Raw genomic sequence first — 22,113 nt, forward strand, 5'->3', positions numbered from 1 at the left:
TATTTTACAGTGAATTTCCAAGTTTAAAACTGTGAGAATAACATTCAGCTTGTCTGAAAGTCAGTGCACTGACTGTCATCTAACATGATGGATGAAAGTAATGATAAATTTGAGACTAATTTAGTGTACTTTAGAATATTATGTTTACAATACTCTTTGTGGTGTAAAATCCACATTCAGTTCAACAGTGCAGAAGCATATGTTGCTATTAAATAATTTTGCTAGGATAAATACTCAACACTGGTGAAACTTATTTAAGAATGGACCTTAGTGTAGTACATATGTGCAGATTTTCATTCATGCTCATCACACCCTTTTGAAGAAGCTGGTGATTGGAAATTATGCTGTCACTGTAAAATAGTATGTATTCTAGTCTAATAATGACCTCTGAGATAGTTTCTTAGTATTGGTATTAGTTAGATAAAGATTTAGTGTTTCGTTTGTATCCATAGCCTTGTTCCTCACTCACAATCTAGAAGAGAAGAACAATCCTTATATTTCATTATGTTTGAAGGTAATCCTGGGAGGAAATATTTATTTTCTTATTGTTACCATAGGGCTTCTTTTTGGTGTGCAGACTTTGTGGCCTGAAAGCTTCATGTAGGAGTTGCTGGAGAATACAGAGATACTGACTGAGGCACCCTACTCAGCTGGATTGACAACTGTCTTTTTGAACTTTTCATACCTCTTTTGCTTTCATTGGTGTGACTGAGGTTAAAATCAAAGCATAAATTTAAGGCCAGAGAAAGGATAGCCTGATGATGTTTGTCTTTTATTGCCTTATGTCCAAGACTAAAACAAGGCCACTATACTCTCTGTATAAGGAGGACTTAGGCATGCAGATGAGGAAAGCAGCTGATCTGTGGCATACTTCTCTTCCTAGTCAAACCACAAAAGCGTTCCCGTGGAAAAACTGGGAATTATCAGACCAGGAGGAATTCACTCTAGTGCTACAGTGAATTGTCCGTCTTCAGAGGAAATCCCCTGGGAGGCACAATTCCAGCTACTGTTATCACTACTTGCTTGTTTCTTGTTGTGTAAATAGTTCCAGCCCAAATTGGAGAGTTGCTAGGAGTTACGTTTCTGTAACATTTCTTAGGGTGGCTTCAGATTTCAGGGCAGACACATGTGTGACTGTAGGGAAGGGACAGGAAAGACTGGAGACAAAATATACAGGGCCAGCCCAGACTGTGGCAAAGGAGAGATGAGGATTACAAGCATGGCTGTGGGTAAGTTATTCATTCAAATCCTGGTTCCTCTTGAAGCTCAGCTGCCCACAGAGTAGCACAGGGGCAACGAGTTCAGGCAGCAAAATTAAATGTCAGTTTGCTGATGGAGTGCCCTGAAACCAGAAGCTAGCTTTGAACCCTGAAGCAACTCTAGTAGTTTTGAGATAATTGTCAGTTAAACACAACTCTTTTTTTTTTTCTGTGCTTCTTGAGAAAGAAGCTGCACAGAATTTTTGCCTCTAGCTGTTAGCAGTAGTTGTTGTTCTGAGGTTTATGCTTTAGGAGCCAACGAAGGAAAAAAGCTGAAGGGGAAAATATATAGGGACATCTGTCACATTTGACAGTGTAATGCACACTTGACTTTTGAAGGCTGATGTGCTGATGTTTGTTACTGAGACTTCAGGCATTTATCCACCAATTTAAGCTGTTGCTTAAAATAACTAGTGGCTCCAGGAGCGAGCCAGACAAAATTATGTCCTTGTGGCCAGCATGCGTTAGCATTTAGAAGTCTAAAACACCACACATGGTTAAGAGAATAAATTTGGCCATTGAGGCTGGCACTTGTGGTAGGGACTGTTACAAAGGAGAAATGTAAGTACACATGGTAAAAATACAATAAACCAAAGAGAGATTAAAAAAATATATGATTGACGTAAAGTCTCTTATCCCTTGCTTATTGAGGATTCTAATGGCTCTGGGTGTTAGCATCTGAAATTTCAGTGGAAGTATTAAAAAATTAAACACAGGTGTGTTTAAAATGTTAGCCTATACAAGAAACGTTGCTGCAAATGGATAACCATATGCAGTCCGATTGTCCTTGAACTGTCAAGTTGGTCTTGAGCTTAAGTAGCAACCTAGCCTGCTTGGCTGCTGAATTGTTTCTAATAGTTGTATTTTGTTTCAGGTGTGCTGATATAAAATTTCTTGAAATTCTGAAAGAATGTCTTTCTTTCAGAGGTATTTTCACAGGAGAATAGGAAAGTATATGGCATAGAGGTCAGGATGAAATGGAGAACAAGGCTATGTAGAAGATGGCTACCAAACCTACCACCGCCTTCCAAGCTAAAAACACCCTTTGGTTTTGAAGCCCTTTGCATTCACCAATGCCAATTCTACAGTACACATCTCTCTTTTGTGCATCGAAAAAAATGAACCAGCTGATCTTGACTCCAGAGCTAGAAAAGTGACTCTGAACAATTCAAATGACTAAATAATGAATCCTTTTTCAAAATGCTTTTGGGTGATGATTGTTTTATTCATGATTTTTTAAATTTTGTTTTGTATTATTGTAGATTTGTTGTATGAAGAAAATAGCCAACTGTAAAGGCTATTCTTTCAGTTTTGATTTTGTTGTACTATGTACCCCAAAAAATTTCATATGAGAAATCTTATTTGCCCTGTTCTGGTATGGATTATTGTGAAGTTGGCACAGGACTTCAGAACATTAAAGAGAAGAATCTTGTGAATCCCAGGAATGTCAGAGTTTAAAAAATTAACATTATTTTTGAACAGAAAGAGTGGGTGATCAGCCTGCAAGAAAATTGGCAATGGCACTATTTCAGGGAGCTCTGCAATATGAAGAGGAGAGTTTGGATGGCTGTAATGTCAGTACCCACTTATTTTTCCTACACTTACATTCCATGGCTTGCTGCAAAGGGCAGGATGGAAACAGCCCAAAGAATAAATTGCTGTGTTATATTCTATGAACCTCCCTGAGCACACTTTCCACCATAAAAAAGAAGGGTTGCTGCCTTTTTGTTTTTGTTTGTTTGTTAGTTTGTTTGTTTGTGTTTTTTTTCTGGTGTAGTTAAAACAGCCTGCAATGGGGAAATAGCCCAGAATTGAAATAATTACTGTTTAAAAGGCTTGCTGCGCTACCCAACTCTATTATATGGTTGCATATTAGCTTCTCTTTGGTTGAAAGAATATTAAGATGACAGTTTTGGTAGATTCAAGATAAAGATTTTGTGTTTTTGCCCAATGGGAGTCAAATCTTAATTCTGAGGTGTTTGACACTTACCTTTAAAGGCTCAAAGAGAAGCATTTAAAAGCTATGTTTTCATGAGAGACTAATGCGAATGTAGTTTTGGTGTGTATTTTTTCAAAGAGGTGTTTTTTTCTGAGATTTTATTGGGGTGAGGATTGTGGGATTTTTTTAACTTTATTTTGTATAAGGAAAGGTGTAGATAATGAATTCAGAGAGTTTTCTCAGAGATCTTGAAAGTATTTTGCCCATCTTGCTTTGCAGTCTATTTTGTGCCTGTTCAATTTATTCAGGTTTATATTTCTTGTCTTCCAGGATGAGAGCCTTTTTTCAAGATAAACAAGAATACATTTAATATAACTGTAGACCAGATAATAGGACTTCTGCACCATTACTATTACATGGATTTACTTACATGATTCCACTTAATATCTGTTTGAATTGTGTAGCTGTATTTCCACAAGTTTTTTTAATGCTTTACATGAGACTACCTTGTGAATGAATGCTAGAGAACATTCAAATGGAAGGTTCCAGGAAACTTCTCCAAGCATGTTGTTGATTTTGTTCATTTTATTAGATAGGGGCATTGATTTCTGCAGGAGGAGTGTTTGAGTCTTTCCTACATACAGTTCTGGGAGATTTTTAGTATCGCAGAAAAAGGCTTTCTGTCTGCATAAACTGTAGAAATTGCCGCTGTTTTCTATCTTCTGAAATGAGAGAAATGAACATCATAAAGGATTCACACATCCTAATAGTGTAAAAAACATGTAAAATTATTCCTCAGGAGTGAGCATCTATGTATTGAGGTAATGAAATTTCTTGAGAGACTTCAAATTAACAGAAATATACAGGCGTCTAATAAAAAGCATTGTGCAAACTATGAAACTAGTAGTAGACAATTCTGCATCTGAACATCTTAAGACATTTATTTATACTAATTTCAACATACTCGTATTATAGATAACCTGTTCTTTCTCCTTTTTTCCTCCCAACTTCCTCCCTTGGCCTCATCTGTCTTCAAAAACAGCATCTGATCTCTTGAGACTGCAGTGTATTATTTAAGTCAGCATCTCTCACTTCAGAGTTAGCTAAACCTTTGAAATATACACTTAGAAGAAATCTTCAGTAGTGAAGAGGTTTATTGTTATCCTAGTAAGAAGTCTGATGGATGCATGTGTTGTAGTTAGGAAATCTATGCATATCATGATGTCTAACACAACAGGTATGCTTAAGCCTTGTTCGCCTAAATTTTTACATGTGGACACATAACCATGGAAAGCAACTTGTAATTAATCTCTCCTATCCTTTGAAGTATTACTTCATATAGTCTTTCTTTTCTGCATGGCAGGAGGAATGCCAGAACTACATTCGAGTGCTTCTTGTTGGAGGCAACCATCTCTTCACCTGTGGAACCAACGCATTCACTCCTATCTGCACCAATCGGACGGTATGAGTTGCATGTTTCATCCCACAAGGTCCAGTCCCTGTTCCTCTGAGTCAGCAGAATAAAAGGCAGAGCATGCTGTGGTTGAGTCCAGGATATTTGCATATTGATGGGTGAGCGTATGGGTGAAAGGCTGATCTGGCTAGTGGCAGGCCGAAGAGGAGAGTTAACTGATCTCTTTTTGAAGCCTTTGCCTCAGCTGTGGGAGAGAGCACGCCTACGAGCAGCTCAGTTCCTCCCACATGCCAATTTTCACAAACCTTAGGTATTTCTGAGACTTCTGCCACTCTGTCAGGTTTGGCTGGCATCAACCGGTTTAGTTACAAAATGTAGTTGGGTACCTGCATGCTGTGTATGTGTAGTTCTGGAGAAGATGAGACTACGCGTAGTAGTGATTTCTGACTGGTGAGAATGAGAAATCTTTGTTGAGAAAATGTGTCATTCTGCTTCTGAAAAAAAATCCTAGTTGTAATCTAGGTGTGTCAGAGAAAGAGAGTCCATTAAGGATCAATAATAGTCATAACAAAAATCAAAATGCCACTGTTTGGACTAAGCTGGCTATTTATTTTAGGAGGGGAGATGTGTTTAAATACAAAGAAGAGCTGTATTACAGAAAAGCTCCTTGGTGCATTTATTATATTTAAATATATTTATATTATAGAATATAAATGTAAAATTTATATGAAATATAAATTAAAATTTATATTAAATTTAAATAACGTATTAACCTCATACTGTGGTTTGTGGCTGCAAGTATTAGGGCTACTAAATGAGAGAGATAGTTCTGCTGAACTGGAAAGCTCCTTTTTTAAACCTCATTTTTCATGTGAGATTCTTTCCTAGAACACACCAACCAACCAATAGATTTTTTTTTAATTATTATTTTTATTGCCTGGCCATTTGCTTCAGTGAATACCTTAGTTGATTCTGCCAATCAGATCTGTTTTCCATAATAACAATCTATGTAGAGATTATTAATTTTTGAGTCACTTCTAATATAAAACATTTTAGGCATGGTGGCTAATGATTAACTTACATGTTTTACATACCAAAGTGGCAAAAATGGGATAAGACAATATTACTGCAAAACTTTCTACATGAGACAGTTTCAGATGGATGTAAAGGTCAGCTCATTACAGTTGTACAATACCAAAGCAGATAACTGGTGTTTATGATATGGTTTTGCTCAGATTGACGCAGCTTGGCTGAAATGATAATTTTCAGGTCATTTTAATCCCTTTTTCTCACTTTTTTACAGTTAAGTAACTTGACAGAGATACATGATCAAATCAGTGGCATGGCTCGTTGTCCTTACAGTCCTCAGCACAACTCCACAGCTCTTCTCACTTCCAGTGGGGAATTATATGCTGCTACAGCCATGGATTTTCCAGGAAGGGATCCTGCCATTTATCGCAGTCTGGGGGCCCTTCCTCCTCTCCGCACCGCCCAGTACAACTCCAAGTGGCTGAATGGTGAGTGCTGATGGACCATGAGACTCATCTCTCTTTAACCCATATTCTCCATCTTCACAGTCTTGAAATTCTATTCTGACAATTTGGATGTTTGAATGTTATTGTTTATCTCATTTTAAAATTACCTTGCATAATATATTATTTTGTTTTACTAGTATAAGTATTAGGCAGCTTGTAGATGTGCTCTTATATATTTAAGTCATGTTTGCAGGCCATAAGGGTGAGCTGTACTGTATCTCTCAGGTGCTCTTACGTGGTAAAGCAGAGTCAGCCAAGAGCAGTAGTTTGCCTTGAGCAGTCTTTGGTTGAGTTTACAATGGACCGAATTATCTTGACTTTCCCTGCAGGACCCACCCTTGATAAGCAGAAGAAGTTGTGCTTTCAAGCTGCTTAGGTGGCAGACTGATGTTTTTGACGCTTATTATAGTCAAAGGATAGGGACGAGTCTGCAAAACATATCATAAAATGGTGTTGTAGCAGTGACCTCTGTGTCACGGATGTTAGTCACCTGATGGGGATTTCCAGCTGGGAGACGCTGTAAACAGGTAGGTATTCCTGAGATGTGACAGGGCCACTTGCCATTTTAGGTATTACAAAAAAGAAGCAGATTCCTCTGAAGAGAAGATTATTAATTAACATAAAAAGTGAAATTATGTATATTATAATTTGTCCATGCTTATCCCAGTAGAAAAACCCCATATTTTCATAACGCATGCTACATGACACAACAGTAACCATCAGTCCCTATTTCCACAGGACATTTCATGTTCTGAGAGGATTATTCTCATGTTTAAAATTAAATCTTTCTAGCTTCAGAACATTAGGTTAGCTGCAAGTGACAGACTTTACTTTGAATATTTCAGTTCACATATAATTTGAATGCTGAATTGTGCGTATTTGCTTGATGTATTTTCCTTGTATAAAGAAGCCATCAGAGGTAGCTTGGAGAAATTGTGACCTTCTCTGAAGATCAGCTGATTTTAGCACATTAATTAACAAAACAAATTCAAACTGCATGGAACATAACAGAATTATAGCAGTGGAAAAGAAATGTGAGAGGAAAAATGAACTCATTGTATAGTTGTCCTTGTTCAGGTACCTTTTGTCCACACAGCCATGGTATTGGAACTAATTGCTGTGCTACATACACCTGGGTGCTCCTGTCAAAGCGAAAAAATCTTCACACTGAATTTTCAGTTTAACTGGATATGTTTTACGCCAAAGGGCACACTAAAATTCCCTCCCCCCCAGCTCCTCTAACTAATCAGATTCACTGTATTTACATTTTGTCTATTTAAAGGTTCAGCTGCACCTCTACGTTTTCCATTAGATCTCATTCTTCTGCCTCAAAACTGTTTACAATTAAGTTGCCAGGAAAGTGTGGCTTTTATCTTTGGGGAGGAATAAGATGATGAGTTTTGTAATTGGAGCCAGTTCAAGCAAATCCAATGAAAGACTGGAAGCAGCCCAGTTACCTATGTGAAAGCGGGGGGTAATGTCTTCTGGGGTAGCTAAGAGTTTGGGATTCATCTGCTTTTATGTCAATTTGCCTGCTTCTGTGTGACTCAGTGCCAAGAAACTGCAGTAGTTTTTCGGTGCTTGGAAGGAAGTGAAGATTTTGCTGCTTTCAGTGAGAAAGTAACACAGATAATCCTGCAAGAAAAGTAAGGCATTAGCTGGAATGGAAGCTTCCTAGTCAATGTCTGTTCAACAGCAGTAGCTGGCGGTTGCTGTAATTCAGCCTTGTTTTAGGAGTGCACGCGCATGCATATATGTCTGTGAATGTTTGCAATTTAAAGTAAGTTTTTCTATTACATCCATGTTTCCCTCAGAAGCACAATGTTTTTTCTCAGAGTTTCTGCTCTGCAAATCAGGTTGGACCAATTCAAACCATCTTGCAAGGTGATGGCAGTACTCTGAAATGTAGCTGATTTTCTTGCTCCATATGTTATTGCTACACAATAAAGACACTGTTGATTTTAATGGATAGAACACTTCAGTGCCTTCAGGGGTTTTCAATGCCATCAGTCAGGCCAAAGGGACATGCCCATATGCTTAGGCAGTCTGCTGTCAATGTTCACTGTAACTTGTGTGAAAGATCTCAACATGGGAAGCTCAGAGTCTTCATCACAGAAAAAAACATGCTCCTAATCTTAATTGTTGGAAGGTCAGTAATCACAGGAACCATGATACACAGTGTGGGAGGGGAAGATGGAGCTGAATTGTCATGTGGCTGGGGTTAGATCCCATATACCATGCTGTGATTGATTTCAGCTTCAGGAATCACAGATATCACAAAATAAATTTAAAGTTGATGGCCTGTCTGAGCTTCCTCATTCATTTTGGTTCAGCCAGAGTCATGTATTATCAGGTCCCGCCTTCTGCAGGGGGAGTCTTGATAGGTCTGGGAGCAACCCACATCAGCTGAATAAGTAAATGTTCAGTTATTTTCAGTGTATGTTACTAAGCATCATTCTGATCAGGTGCTTCACCTTACTAGAGTATGGAGAAGTCAGTGAACTTTCATTTCTGTATTATCATTTACATGATGTGCTCAACACTCAGTAACAGGGGTGATGAAGAGTTGGGATACCTTAGTTAAAAATATTAATTATTCAAGATACGTGTAAAGGTGAGTTACAAGAATATGCTGCGAGAGTGTAACTGAAAGGAAAAAGGAAAGTTCAATGATCCCACAGTACATAAAGCACAAAGATCTTGAGCAAGAACTGATCCAAAAAGGTAGATGGACAGCACAGCAACACTGCAAACACACAAATCCTATTGTCACCATTCTCAGCTGAGGAACATGATCACCCAGAGGAGTTAACAACTGCTGCAAACCAGCACTCTCCCCATCCATGAAGAAGGTAGAAAGGCTGCTTACCAGTAACTTACGCTTCAAGGTGTGTTGTTCTGCTATGCTATGTACTCTCCTCTCTCTTTCTCGTTGAGTCTGTGTTCAAGTATTTCTGTGCTTGAGAGAAATGTTTTGAGGTAACACAGTACACGTTGAGGATTATGTCTAAAGCAGATAGCTCTTCCATTGACTTCTTCTCCTGACCAAAGAAGTCAGCAAGACCTTGAGCATCAGTCAACTGCTCAGGTCAGTAAAGGGCAACGTGTTGCTAGTACGTTTGAAAATTACCTTTGTGGTATTTTATGAAAATAATAGTCTGCCTAATCGGTCTGCTTTGGACATTATTGAATGATAGCAAATAAATTAAATCTTTCATTGAGAAAAAAGTACACTTTGATTTACAGCTGGCATGCTGTTTATTTGAGTCTCTCTAAGATCTCAGTGTAACATAGAGTTTAAATCACATCCAGAGTGGACTGTAACAGCATGCTTCTAAATTAGACTTTGCTTTAGACTTGATCTGCAAAGTGCAGCAGGGGAAGAATTCATCATCATTTGCTCTAGAGGGCAGAGGTAAATGGAATAGCGTGTTTGAAGTCCAGTAGCTTCAGTGAGTCCAGATCGGTAAGGAAATACCTCCACTGCTTAGACTTAGAAACTTTTTTTCTGTAGTCTCACATTTACAGTTAGTAAAGGTATTTCTCCTTTCAGTTCACCTCCTCAAATCAGTAAATGTTTGATCTGGTACCTCAGTGTGAAAGTTTACCTTTGTCTATAATGTCTGTTTGCTTCACTTAGCCAATAAAAGGGCAAAACCGGTTAAAGAAAGAATTGAAATCCCAATTAATTCCTTTCTGCTTCACCACTTGGAGAAACACTGGCATATTTGGTTTAATAATTTGCTGAATGCCTTTGCTTACAATTGCTTGGGTCTCCAGCTATCTTGAAAAACATTGTAGCTGTTTTCTAAAGAAAAATACACCCTAGACATAAAGTGATAGATGCTATTGGAACACATTAAATAAATAAAAATTTTGTTCTAAATGTCAAGCCATTTTATCAGTGGGTAGACCATAGATGATTAAAATGTAATCTTATATCAGATGTAGCCCCAACACAGAAAAAGAATATATAAAATAAAATATCCTACAGGTTAGAAACCTTTCCAGCTGAGAAGAGTAGAGAAATGTTTGGATTGTTCTGCTCTGCCAGTAGGCATGGTATTAGCACTTAGTCCTCTTCCTGCCCTAAGCATCTGGTTATTAGATTCTCTTAATATAGTTCTTCTCAGATCACTTTCTTAAAACCATTTTACTTGATGAAAAGCTTATTAATCTGGAGCAGGTACTTTTAGTCTTCACAAGTAGCAGTAGAAGTAGAATTCTTACAAAGCTGGTTTGGTTAGTGGAGTTTAATACAGCTCTGAATCCATTCCTATTATTGTTTCTTAGTGGACTTTTATTATAACTCTTGCTGCTAGTAGGATATGAGGAGAGAAATTATGACCAAAGAACAAAAATTAATCCTTTCACTTTTGCTTTTAAGGATGATTGGAAATTGGTATAATAATTCAGGGTTATCCTTTCGTTTTTCTGTTTTTTAATGAAAAGCCTGGTAATTACCTACTGCAAGCTTTTCTTATTATGTAATATTTTATGTAACACAAAACCAGTGTGTTCTTGAGATGTGCAATTTGGTCTTTAGGTTTCAGATAAGAGACCTGACTGAAAATATGCAAAGCATATGCTATCAGTTGTTGCTTATTTTGCAAGAAGATAAGTAATTACCTTCCTTTGTGCTACCCATGAGGTTGGTTCTGTTCTTTTGTGTGTATCATTGTTTTTGCCAGTATCCTGAAATGGGAGGGAAATGCCTGCTCGTTTTAAAACCCATCCTTAGGTGTCTTCACTGGAGCTACTACCACAGGAAAAAATCAAGCAGTTGTACAGCTTTGAAAGGAAAAACACAGCTCATCTCCCAGATGGCAATGACAGAGTAGGAGAGCAGTAAGTTGATGCGAGATGGAGGTGCCTCCCTGACCTCCTTTCTCCCACACCAGACTAAGTTATTACAAAACACCTTCATAGCATTTTCTCACCCGTCTAAAATAGTAGACACAGGCAGCACTTCCCATGAAGGTGAGGGTTTTTTTCTTATATAGTTTAGGTAAAACAGCAAGGTCTACCTTCCATTAATGAAACGGCTAGGAGGCTACTGAGGACAGAGCCTGTTCTTTTGTATCTCATCTAGCCTGTTCATGTCAGGTGCCAATCAGAGAGGCTGAATGAGGAAGGAAGGCACCCCTGCAAGCAGATCATCTCTGCCCAGCTGTGAAGAGGCGTGACAGAAGCATTAGCTTCATTAATGCTGCAGAAAACTGTAATACACAGTGAGCCAGAGAGAAGGAAACAGCTTAGAACTGAAAGACATCTCAACCAGGGAAAGGTGGAAAAAGGGGCAAATTTCAGGGAACATGAACACACAAAAAGCAGCATTCACCAAAGGAGGAGAACAGAAATGTTGGAGGCAGAGATAGAATTTCAGCAGCAGGCATACCAAGCCTTAAAGTGAAAGGGAAAAGGGATGATTATGAAAGTGATCTCTCATTTCCTTTCTGTTAAGGGAAAAAAAAGGGGTGGGAGGGGGGAGAGGACCAGATCTGCAGGGAAAGCCCTTTGATCATCTCCCTGCCTGCAAAACTAGGTCAGAGAAAAAAAATAAATGGCAGTCTAAATGTTTGGAGAGAAATTAGTAAGCCATCATAACTGGGTTTTTCTTTCTATGCCATACCTGCTGGTTGGCAAAATCTCTTCAAAAAAAAACTAGGGTCTTTTGTTCTTGTGTATGTGAAATTCTGGAATCGGAGTTTTATGTAACCATCCAAACTTCTGCATCTTTTGATAGATCCCTATAGCCCAAACCTCTGGAGGTTCTGCGTGAATTTATGTAGTCCTCTGTGGTTCTGATCCTAGCCCCACCCCCAAATAAGCTGCTATGCAAGGTGTCTATCCAGTGAATATATGTGATCCAAACTCCAGATGGGAATCCCAAGGACTTGAGTGAGTATTAGATCATAGAATCATCACAGAATCAAAGAATGGTTTGGATTGGAAGGGACCTTAAAAATCACCTAGTTCCAACCCCCCTGCCATGAGCAGGGACACCTCCCACTAGACCGGGTTGCTCAAAGCCCCGTCCAACCTGGCCTTGAGCACTTCCAGGGATGGGGTATGCAGAGATACTCTGGACAACCTGTTCCTGTGTTTCACCACTCTCGGCATAAAAAATGTCTTCCTTTAACCTAAGTCTACCCTCTTTCAGTTTAAAGCCAATACCCCTTGTCTTGTCACTTCATGCCCTCGTAAAAAGTCCCTCTCTGGCTTTCTTGTAGGCCCCCTTCAGGTACTGGAAGGCTGCTGTAAGGTCTCCCCGCAGCCTTCTCTTCTCCAGGCTGAACAACGTCAAGTCTCTCAACCTGTCTTCATAGGAGAGGTGCTCCAGCCCTCGGATCATCTTGCCCTGACCCATGGGCAGGGCACTTGGCCTTGTTGAACTTCACGAGGTTCACAGGTGCCCAACTCTCAAGCCTGTCATGATCAGAGTAAAGAACGGTTTCTGTCTCTAGTTTTGTCACTCACAAATTTGCATCAGCAAAATGATATATTGCAAAATATTGCAAAATATTATGCCATGTAAGAACACTTCACCTTGAAAACAAAGGAGATTTATTTGAAATAACAACAGGTAATAAACCAAAGAATTTTGTAATACCATATTTGAAAATTATTTTTCAGAAAAGAAATAATTGCATTTCAGAATTTATTAGAGTACATGAGTAAAATGTGATATCTAATAACAGCATCCACTTTTGTGATAATACTGACTTGTGTTATAAAAGCTATCAGTAATGTAAGAGAAGATTGGGAAAAATGTCTGGCATACGCAGTTTTAGTGTATTTTGCAGTTCTTGCTCTTCCATGCCCATAAAATCTTCAATTTAGCAAAAAGAAAGAATATAAAAGAAATCATGGAGAGCTGAGGCATTGCAGAAAAAATAGTAGTCAAAATAGACTTGTAGCCAGCTATGCTATGATGGACTAGCATTTTAAGAATATGTCCTAGATAATTATGAAACAAAGAGGAAAAATAGCTATTAGTAAACAATTATTTCCACCAGTTTTGTACCAGTGCTCAACATTTTAAAGTTCAGCTCCTAAGGATGGATATAACTCTGATGACTACAAATTATATATTACTTTGAAGGCATTTAATGCTGTAGGAAAATTTTACTCTATGATTAAGTTTTGTCCTTAAACGTTCATGAGCAGTGATGCCTTGGTCAGCCTAATGCAAGATCTATACTGTTTTTCAACAGATGCAAAGGGCTACACTAAGTGAATATACTTAATGAATACATAGGGATGGCAAAATGCAAATAGGAAATGGGCTTCATTACTTATGTCAGTAAGGTGAAAGAAAATAAGATAAACTGTCACATTTGGAACTTGAATTCTTTCCACTATTTTAAGCTTCCCTTTTGGAGAGCATTTCTCGATGGAGGTTGAACCATATTAAAAAAAGCTCAGATGCATCTTCCTAGAATTTAATGCCATTAAGTATTTGGGTGAATACAAATATTTGGAAGAAACGAGTCTTTAGAGGACAGCAGTATGAGGATGTGATGCATTGATCTAGTGGGGTCAGCGAACAAGCTCCAGGCAGACGTTGTTCAGCGTTAGACCACTATCCAGACTTCTAAGATTTTGAATATGTTATACGTGGTTATATCATGAATCATAGAATAGTTTGGGTTGGAAGGGACCTTTAGAGGTCATCTAGTCCAACCCCCCTGCAGTGAGAAGGGACATCTTCAGCCAGATCAGGTTGCTCAGAGCCCCATCCAACCTGACCTTGAACGTTTCCAGGGATGGGGCATCTACCACCTCTCTGGGAAACCTGTTCCAGTGTTTCACCACCCTCACTGTAAAAAAATTTCTTCCTTATATCTAGTCAAATCTACCTCCTTTAGTTTAAAACCATTAACCCTTGTACTATCACAACAGGCTTTGCTAAAATATTTGTCCCCATCTTTCTTATAAGTCCCCTTTAAGTACTGAAAGGCCACCATAAGGTCTCCCTGGAGCTTTCTTTTCTCCAGGCTGAACAACCCCAGCTCTCAACCTGTCTTTGTAGGAGAGGTGTTCCAGCCCTCAGATCATCTTCATGGCCCTCCTCTGGACTCACTCCAACAGTTCCATGTCCTGCTTATACTGGGCACCCCAGAGCTGAATGCAGCTAAACCCAGGTGGGGTCTCACTGGAACAGAGTAGAGGTGCAGAATCACCTCCCTCAGCCTGCTGATCATGCTTCTTTTGATGCAGCCCAGGATACAGTTGTCTTTCTGGGCTGCAAGCACACACTCTTGGGTCATGTTGAGCTTCTCATTAACCAGTGCCCCAAGTCCTTCTCCTCAGGGCTGCTTTCAATCCCTTCATCCCCCAGTGTGTATTGAATTTGGGGCTTGCCCTGACCCAGGTGCAGGACTTTGCACTTGGCCTTGTTGAACCTCGTGATGTTCATGTGGGCCCACTTCTTGTCCAGGTCCCTCTGGATGGCATCCCATCCCTCAGGCATGTCAGCTGTATCACTCCGCTTGGTGTGATCTGCAGACTTGCTGAGGATGCACTCTATCCCACCGTCTGTGTCACTGATGAAGATATTAGACAGCACTGGTCCCAATACAGACCCCTGAGGGTCTTGTCACCACTTGTCACCAATCTCCATCTGGACGTTAAGCCATTGACCACTACCCTCTGGATGTGACCATCCAACCAATTTCTCATCCACCGAATAGTCCATCCTTCAACTCCATCTCTCTCCACTTCACAGAGAAGGATGTTGTGGGGAACTGTGCCAAAGCCCTTACAGAAGTCCAGGTAGATGACATCCGTAGCTCTTCCTTTGTCCACTGATGTAGTCATTCCACCATAGAAGGCCAATAGGTTGGTCAGGCAGGCCTTGCTCTTGGTGAAGCCATGCTGGCTGCCTCGAATCTCCTCTCTGTCCTCCATGTGCCATAGCATAGCTTCTAGGAGGATATGTTCCATGATCTTCCCAGGCACAAAGGGGAGGCTGACAGGACAGTAGTTCCCCAGGTCCTCCTTTCTACCATTTTTAAAAATGAATGCAATATTTCCCTTTTTCCAGTCACCAGGGACTTCACCTGACTGCTGTGACTTTTCAAATATCATGGAGATATCACTGGCAACTACATCAGCCAATTCACTCAGGACTCTCGGATGCATCTTGTCAGGTCCCATAGACTTATATATGTTCAAGTTCCTCAGCTGGTCACGAACCTGATCTCTTACTTTGCTCCCCATCTTGTGGTCCATCCACCTGAGAGGTGTGGGAAGACAGGTTGCCAGTGAAGACTGATGCAAAAAGAGTTGTTGAGTACCTCAGCCTTCTCCTCTGTTGTTACCAGTTTGCCAGTCGTGTTCATTGGGGCTGGTGCGTACGCTTTCTTTGACCTTCCTTTTCTGGCTGACATACCTGTAGAAGCCCTTATTCTTCTTGCATCCCTTACCAAGTTCAGCTCCAGCCACACGTTAGCCTTCCTGACCCCATCCCTACACAACCGGGCAGTGTCCCTATACTCCTCCCAGGACACCTGTCCCTGCTTCCACGGTGTGTGCATTTCCTTCTTGTCCTTTAGTTTGACCAGCAGGTCTCGACTCAGCCAAGCCCGTCTCTTGCCTTCCTTTCCTGATTTTTTTACACCTGCATATCAAGTGCTCTTGCGCTCCATGGAAAGCATCCTGAAAGATCTGCCAGCTCTCTTCTGCTCATTTGTCCCTGAGGGAAGTTTCCCAGGGGGTCCTATTGACGAAGTCCTTGAACAGCTAGAAGTTTGCTTTCCTAAAATTCAGCGTCTTGACTTTCCTCTTTGCCTGACCCATATCCCTCAGGACTGCGAGCTCCACCAGTGCATGATCACTGCAGCCCAGGCTGCCTCCAATCTTGACATCACTGATTAGTTCACTTGCACTGGTGACCAACAGGTCCAGTATCGCATCCCCTCTGGCAGGGCTGTCTATTACCTGCCGTAAGAAGTTATCCTCAATGCATTCCAGGAGTCTCCTGGATTGCCTACAGCTCGCTGTGCTACTTTTCCAGCAGATATCAGGGTGATTGAAGTCCCCCAGCAGGACGAGAGCCTGTTGGCACGATGCCTCATGTAGCTGGTGTGGGAAGGCTTCATCAATAGGCTCCCTTGATTGTGCGGCCTGTAGTAGACACCAACCACAAGGTTCCCTTTGTTGCCTCGGTCTCTAATTCTTACCCATGAGCTTTCAACCTGCTTGTGACTATTCTTCAGAGACAGATTTTCACACTCTATCCATTTCTTGATGTAGAGGGCAACTCCTCTGTCCCTCTTTCCTTGCCTGGCCCTTCTGAACAGCCTATAGCCATCGATAGCCTCACTCCAGTCATGGGATTCATCCCACGAAGTTTCAGTAATGACAACCAGGTCATACCTTTCTAGTAGCACAGTGGCTTCCAGCTCCTCCTGTTTGTTGCCTATGCTGCCTGCATTGGTGTAGAGGCACTTCAGGGCTGTCAGCCATGTTACCACTTAAAAGAACACCCCTTAATTCCTTTGAGGTATTTCACTAGTGTTTCTGTGTTGTCTATTACCTCAGGAGCCCCTGGCTGATCTCCATAAGACTTCAAGTGTTCTGCAGTGTACCCAGCACGTCTTGGAGCAACAGGCTGAGGGCCCTCGCTAGCAGCCTGTCCCTCTAACCTTGATGTGTCATCCCACAGCTTGGCATGGGCAAGCCTGATATTATACACCTCCCCCTTCAAGCCTATATCTATGTCTGTGTCTTATTTTGTGTATATATAGATAATTTGATCTGTGCCTAGATCTGACAAACTTCTAATTTTAGTTTTCACATTTCTGGGGCTAATTTCACTTTTGACTGGGTCTCTAAATGCATCACACTTGAGATGTGAGTGGTCGCTTCTCACAGGGACAGTCAGTGGAAATCACAGCTCTTTCTTGCTCAGCCTAGGCTTTGAAACTTCTAATCCTTGAAGTTAATTGCTGTTACATCCAGAAAGAAAGACGGATCATTCCCTTTCATTTGGTTCACTCTGGAAACAGTAGCATCTGCTAACTAGGTAAATTAAGTCATAGCAGTCTACTTCAGAGGATGTGGAGTTTTAACCCATAAAGACTACAAGCCAACTTTCTTCCTCCAAAGCTCAGGAAGTGAGAAGAGGACAGGACTGTCTCAGATACTCCCACGGAGCGCTCTCAGGCTCAGTTTCCCACTGCTCTTGTCAGAGGAAGGTTCTGTACAGTTCCTCGCATCCTTTTACCCACTCAGACTACATCTACACCACTAAATACACACAACATCCTTGGTCATCTGTATTGCTTAATTGTTGGCTTACTTCTCAGCCTTGTTTTAGACCACTCCAACTACTGCCTTCCCAGTGAAAACCTGGCGGTGACTCAGGGAGAAGTTTGCTTTATACAATGTTAGCAAGAGACAGTACAGGTGGGGCTGCACCATTTGGCTCCTTCTGCCCTCCGGAGTTCCACATCGCATTCCCAGTAAGCTTTGCATTTCTGAATTCCCCAGTCTGTTCTCACACTGCCTCCCAGGGCATGCAGCACACCCTTAATTTCATGCTACGAGTATGCCGTGCTCTGGGCTGCAGTGTCAGCACGTGCTGCGTGGCAGAGCTGCAGCCAGTCCCTGTGGGAACAGTTGGTGCTGCCAGACAGCATCGATGTGCGTCCAGTCTGGCAGTGATTATGGACTTGGTCTCTGCCACTTGGTCACTAGCCACATAGTGCTTTCAGAGCATCGGCTTGTGTATCTGTGTAGCACTGCTCCATATTGTATGTTGGAGCTCTTTGTTGTGTCACGTTGACAAACTCATTTTCTTGCTTTCCCGATTCCATTGGTTCCATTTAATTTGGGAAAGTCTAGTCAGCCTGACACATCCATAAATTGACTATATAAAAATCTACAAAGGTCATACATAATACTCATGACATTATTACCGGATGATATTCTCATGTTGATCCATACTAGCTGTATCCTGTCACGTACTAGAATCCTCACACTTATTGTGGTGATCTAATAATTCACAAACGAGATGCCTTTACCCTTCCATAACTATTTGCAAATTTAGCAGGAAACAAGAGTGTAATTTCATTTTCTGCATTAAAAACTTTTTTGGGAAGTCCTCCATGTCAACAAATAGCAGTTCACAGCACAATCTCTGAATCTAATTTTTCCTAGACAGGAATCTCCTTTCCTGTTTAAAGCTTTGAAGTGATTCAGTTCACTTTTCCCAAAGAGAAAATGAAATAAATAAAGTCTGACATGATAATCCCTCCGTATCTACAGAATTCCCCAAGGTAGCTCTGAGATTATTACATTTCATGCAAATGAAAACAGTTTTCACAGGTTTCAACAGCAGGTCACATTTTCATCAGTTCATAATCAGTAAAATATATGCATAGGTGTTTGCAGATGTGTATGTTGTTTCTCACTTCTGAATCCATCCCTTAGTTTTTATTGATCATGTATTATGATTATCAGTGCAACTTTAAAATATTGTCTCTTGAAAGATTGACATGGATTTTTCAAGAACCCTAAAGACATTCTGAATGCATTTCATATGATTTTTATTCCTGCAGTTTGTGAAGATTGTATTTGTAATTCATGATTCTCCACACTTTGAGTGCTTCCAATAGTGTTTTTGTCTCTGCAGTAAGTTGTTATTGTGCCAATGTGAGACCTATTTAAATCTGTTTTTAAATCAGGCCTCATTGCAAGGCAGGGCCTCTGTGTTTAATGGTTGTACAGGATGTTTTTGTGGGTGGATCAAACTGATGTTGAGTATTTGCACAGTAAGACATTTTTTACATTAGTCAAGATATTTTTGAGATGATTTCAAAGAGCAAGCAGGGTTATAGGCTACAAAAAGTCAAATGCGTAGTTGGAAAATTTTAATTTTTATGCTATTTCAGGTGGATTGTTTTTCTTAATGTCTATCTTTAGTAGATATTGCTTTAAGTAAGGCACTGACCTTAGTACGGTGGACAAGTAGCCCAAGTTACAGTCAGACTAGTGAATGCATTTTCTTTCCTCCACAGACAGTAGTTCCTTCCATGAGTATAAGAACAATCTAAAAGGATATTGCGTGGAGTGAGGGAAGAAAGTATATTACAGGTTAAGAGGAACAGTGGCTAGGTGTGTTATGGACATAAATTGAAGTTGGATAATGAGGGACAGTGAGTTCTTTTTTTTTAATTAGCCTGATACTCCTAAAAAGGTTTTCTTTCTAGTATACATCAGTTAAATAAATACAAGTTTGTTCCATAAAGCTGAAAAAATTGATGTGTATTGAGAATGAATGAAATACAATTAGGCTTTATAATGAGAAAAAAACACTTTGTATGCAAGTATTTCTGGATATGTGTTTAATATTTTATGCCTGTCAAACTGTATAACCTCTCTGGAATGTCATAGTATAGAATTTTGTGATTTTTAGCCACATATTTTTGTCATCTTAGCATTAATACTTGTAATTAAATCTTATATATCATTCTATCCTGTTACCTATTCAGCAAACGTATATTTTTAGAGGAAAAAAGATTATAAAAGTTAAAAAGTAAGGTCTTCTTTTTCAGCTTTCTCCACTTTCAGTGTTTAGTGTGTAAAAGTGTAGCAGTATTACATGTTATATTTCAAGAATGAGAGATCATGAGCAAATGAGAATTATTTCTATAAATCTCTAAACTCTAATAATGAAGTTTAAATGTTTTTAAAGCCTTTGAAGCAAAATCCCTATCGTAATGGAAGCTTTACACATGTGTGGAATGAGGATATGAGGTTCTAATAGGGAAAATGTTACTAATAGTTTAGCTCTTTGTGTATTGTCAATACAATTTTACCTTTATTGCTATCACAAGTTCTGTCAAACTACTTTACTTTGTGTGTTTTGTTGTTGGTTTTTTTTTAAGACAAAAATGCACTGATACTATATAACTTATGAGAGCTCAGGACACAAGCAGATACTCCTCAAAAGTGTTTGGTTGCTATCGTCCAGCAAAACAGCTGTGCAGATCTGAGCGTGTGGAAAATGTGGTGTGTTACAGACTAATCTGAAGGAAGTTCCTAATATGATAATGAGTGAAAGTTGCAGGGAGGAGCAAGAGAGCTATCACATCTGCTTAGCTTCAGATATCCTAGGCAGCTCATGACCATCACTGCCACAAAAGGTGCCCTAGAGACTCTCAGCAGAGCAGATAGAGAGGGGCTTCCCTCTATGTGGCAGCACAGTTCCCCTTACATGGCAGCGCAAGAGACCGCGTAAGCTGGGAGCTGGGCCATCTTTGGAGAAGAGTTGTCTGACAGAATTTTGACTGCGGTGTGGAAATGCCAGCTTGTTTGCCTTTCTAGTTCCACTCAAAATTTTGATGCATTTGAGATGTTCCTGCAAAATGCTTAGATTCAATTACAGCAGCTTTTTTGCAGTACAACAATGCTGTCAAGAAACACTCTGGAGCGTTGCCTCACAATAGGTGTTCTTAAAACTTTTGTTTGTTTCTTTGTTTTTCCCCTTTAGAATAAAATTTGGGAAAGAAAACAAAAATTATGCTTGTTTCTCAGTGTTCTATAACGGATCTTTACACAAGGGGGGCTCTTCTGCACAAATCTGTGTATCAAATTTGTCTTTCACTTAAGAACGCATCAAGTTGTCAGTCTCTCTTAAGGTCATGACTCTCCTCAGTTTTGGTAATCCTTATGGGAAATAGGCCACATATTTATAGCCGTTGGTATCGACTGTTTCCTTTTTTTTCTTTTAAGATATATTGCAATCTTGTTTTCTAGATTTTTAAAATATATTCTCTGATTTTTCCTGCATCACTGCCAGTTTTTAATAGATTAAAAAAGAAGAAAAAGGAAAAAAGAAAAATCCTGTTATAGTATCAAAAGCTTTAAGCCAGTTAGGGCTGAAATTAGGTTATCTTACCATCAAATGCTCTTGTGTAGAGTTCTCTTTCTTTTCATTACAGCCTCCGAGCACATTCTTAGTCACACTCCGTTACCATCCATTATTCTGCTAATCTGGAGCAATGCCATGGTGGTAAAGCAGAAACAGAGTTAACACAACAGATAAAGCAATTATGTTGTAAAAATGCACCATACCCATATGTAGAGAAGAAAAACTCAGTGATGCTTTTGACGGTAGAGTACAGTGAGCCGGGACAGGGCTGCCCAGCACAGTTATGTGTGATAGATACCCAGAGCAGAGAGTCTGTCTAGCTATGTTTGTGTAGCTCATAATCCTGGCTGGGCATGAGCTGGCCTGCTCAGATGTCATGTGGCCAGTTCCCCGCAAGGATAATAAAAAATACGTTTTTCTAAATCTAATGCTTGAAGATAAATCCAACTTCCATGTCAGTATGAGTGCATATATCACAGGAAGGTGGAAAATAGTCCTTTCTCCTGTTATTTTCAGAGCCAAATTTTGTGTCATCCTATGACATTGGGAACTTTACGTACTTCTTCTTCCGGGAGAATGCGGTGGAACATGACTGTGGGAAAACGGTCTTCTCTCGTGCTGCTCGTGTGTGCAAAAATGATATTGGTGGCAAGTTCGTGCTGGAGGATACCTGGACTACCTTCATGAAAGCTCGGCTGAACTGCTCTCGCCCTGGAGAAATTCCATTTTACTATAATGAACTACAGAGCACTTTCTTCCTGCCAGAATTGGACTTGATCTATGGGATTTTTACCACTAATGTGTAAGTAAATTCCATGGTGCGTTTTATTTTCTTGCTATTTGTGACAGTAAAAACTAAAGCTTCTGAGCTGCTCTCTTCTGCATATGCCACGTAAACATCATAAACTCAACCTACTGTTTTGCCCAATCCGCTGTCCTCTTGTGAGTCAAGTGTCAGTTCCAGATGCTTCCCACGTGAATTGTTGAAGGCGTATGAAAGAAGAATTCTTAGTATTTCCTTACAGCAGGGAGCCAGTTGTGTTTAAGACTATTCAGTCATTTTCCTCACACATTCTTATAAA

General features: G+C 40.0%; 1 protein-coding gene across 5 annotated transcripts in view; it reads left to right on the forward strand.

Moving 5' to 3' along the window:
* SEMA5A (semaphorin 5A) overlaps nt 1-22,113 on the forward strand; it is a 349,647-nt gene that overhangs the window by 192,064 nt on the left and 135,470 nt on the right. For all 5 annotated transcript variants that reach the window (XM_075084299.1, XM_075084302.1, XM_075084298.1 and 2 more), the window contains 3 exons: nt 4,562-4,660; nt 5,916-6,129; nt 21,548-21,833. In XM_075084299.1, the coding sequence (XP_074940400.1) occupies nt 4,562-4,660; nt 5,916-6,129; nt 21,548-21,833 (599 nt within the window). The remainder of the gene's footprint in view (nt 1-4,561; nt 4,661-5,915; nt 6,130-21,547; nt 21,834-22,113) is intronic.

The sequence above is a fragment of the Phalacrocorax aristotelis genome, chromosome 2 (genome assembly GCF_949628215.1).
Source record: "Phalacrocorax aristotelis chromosome 2, bGulAri2.1, whole genome shotgun sequence".
NCBI lineage: Eukaryota > Metazoa > Chordata > Aves > Suliformes > Phalacrocoracidae > Phalacrocorax > Phalacrocorax aristotelis.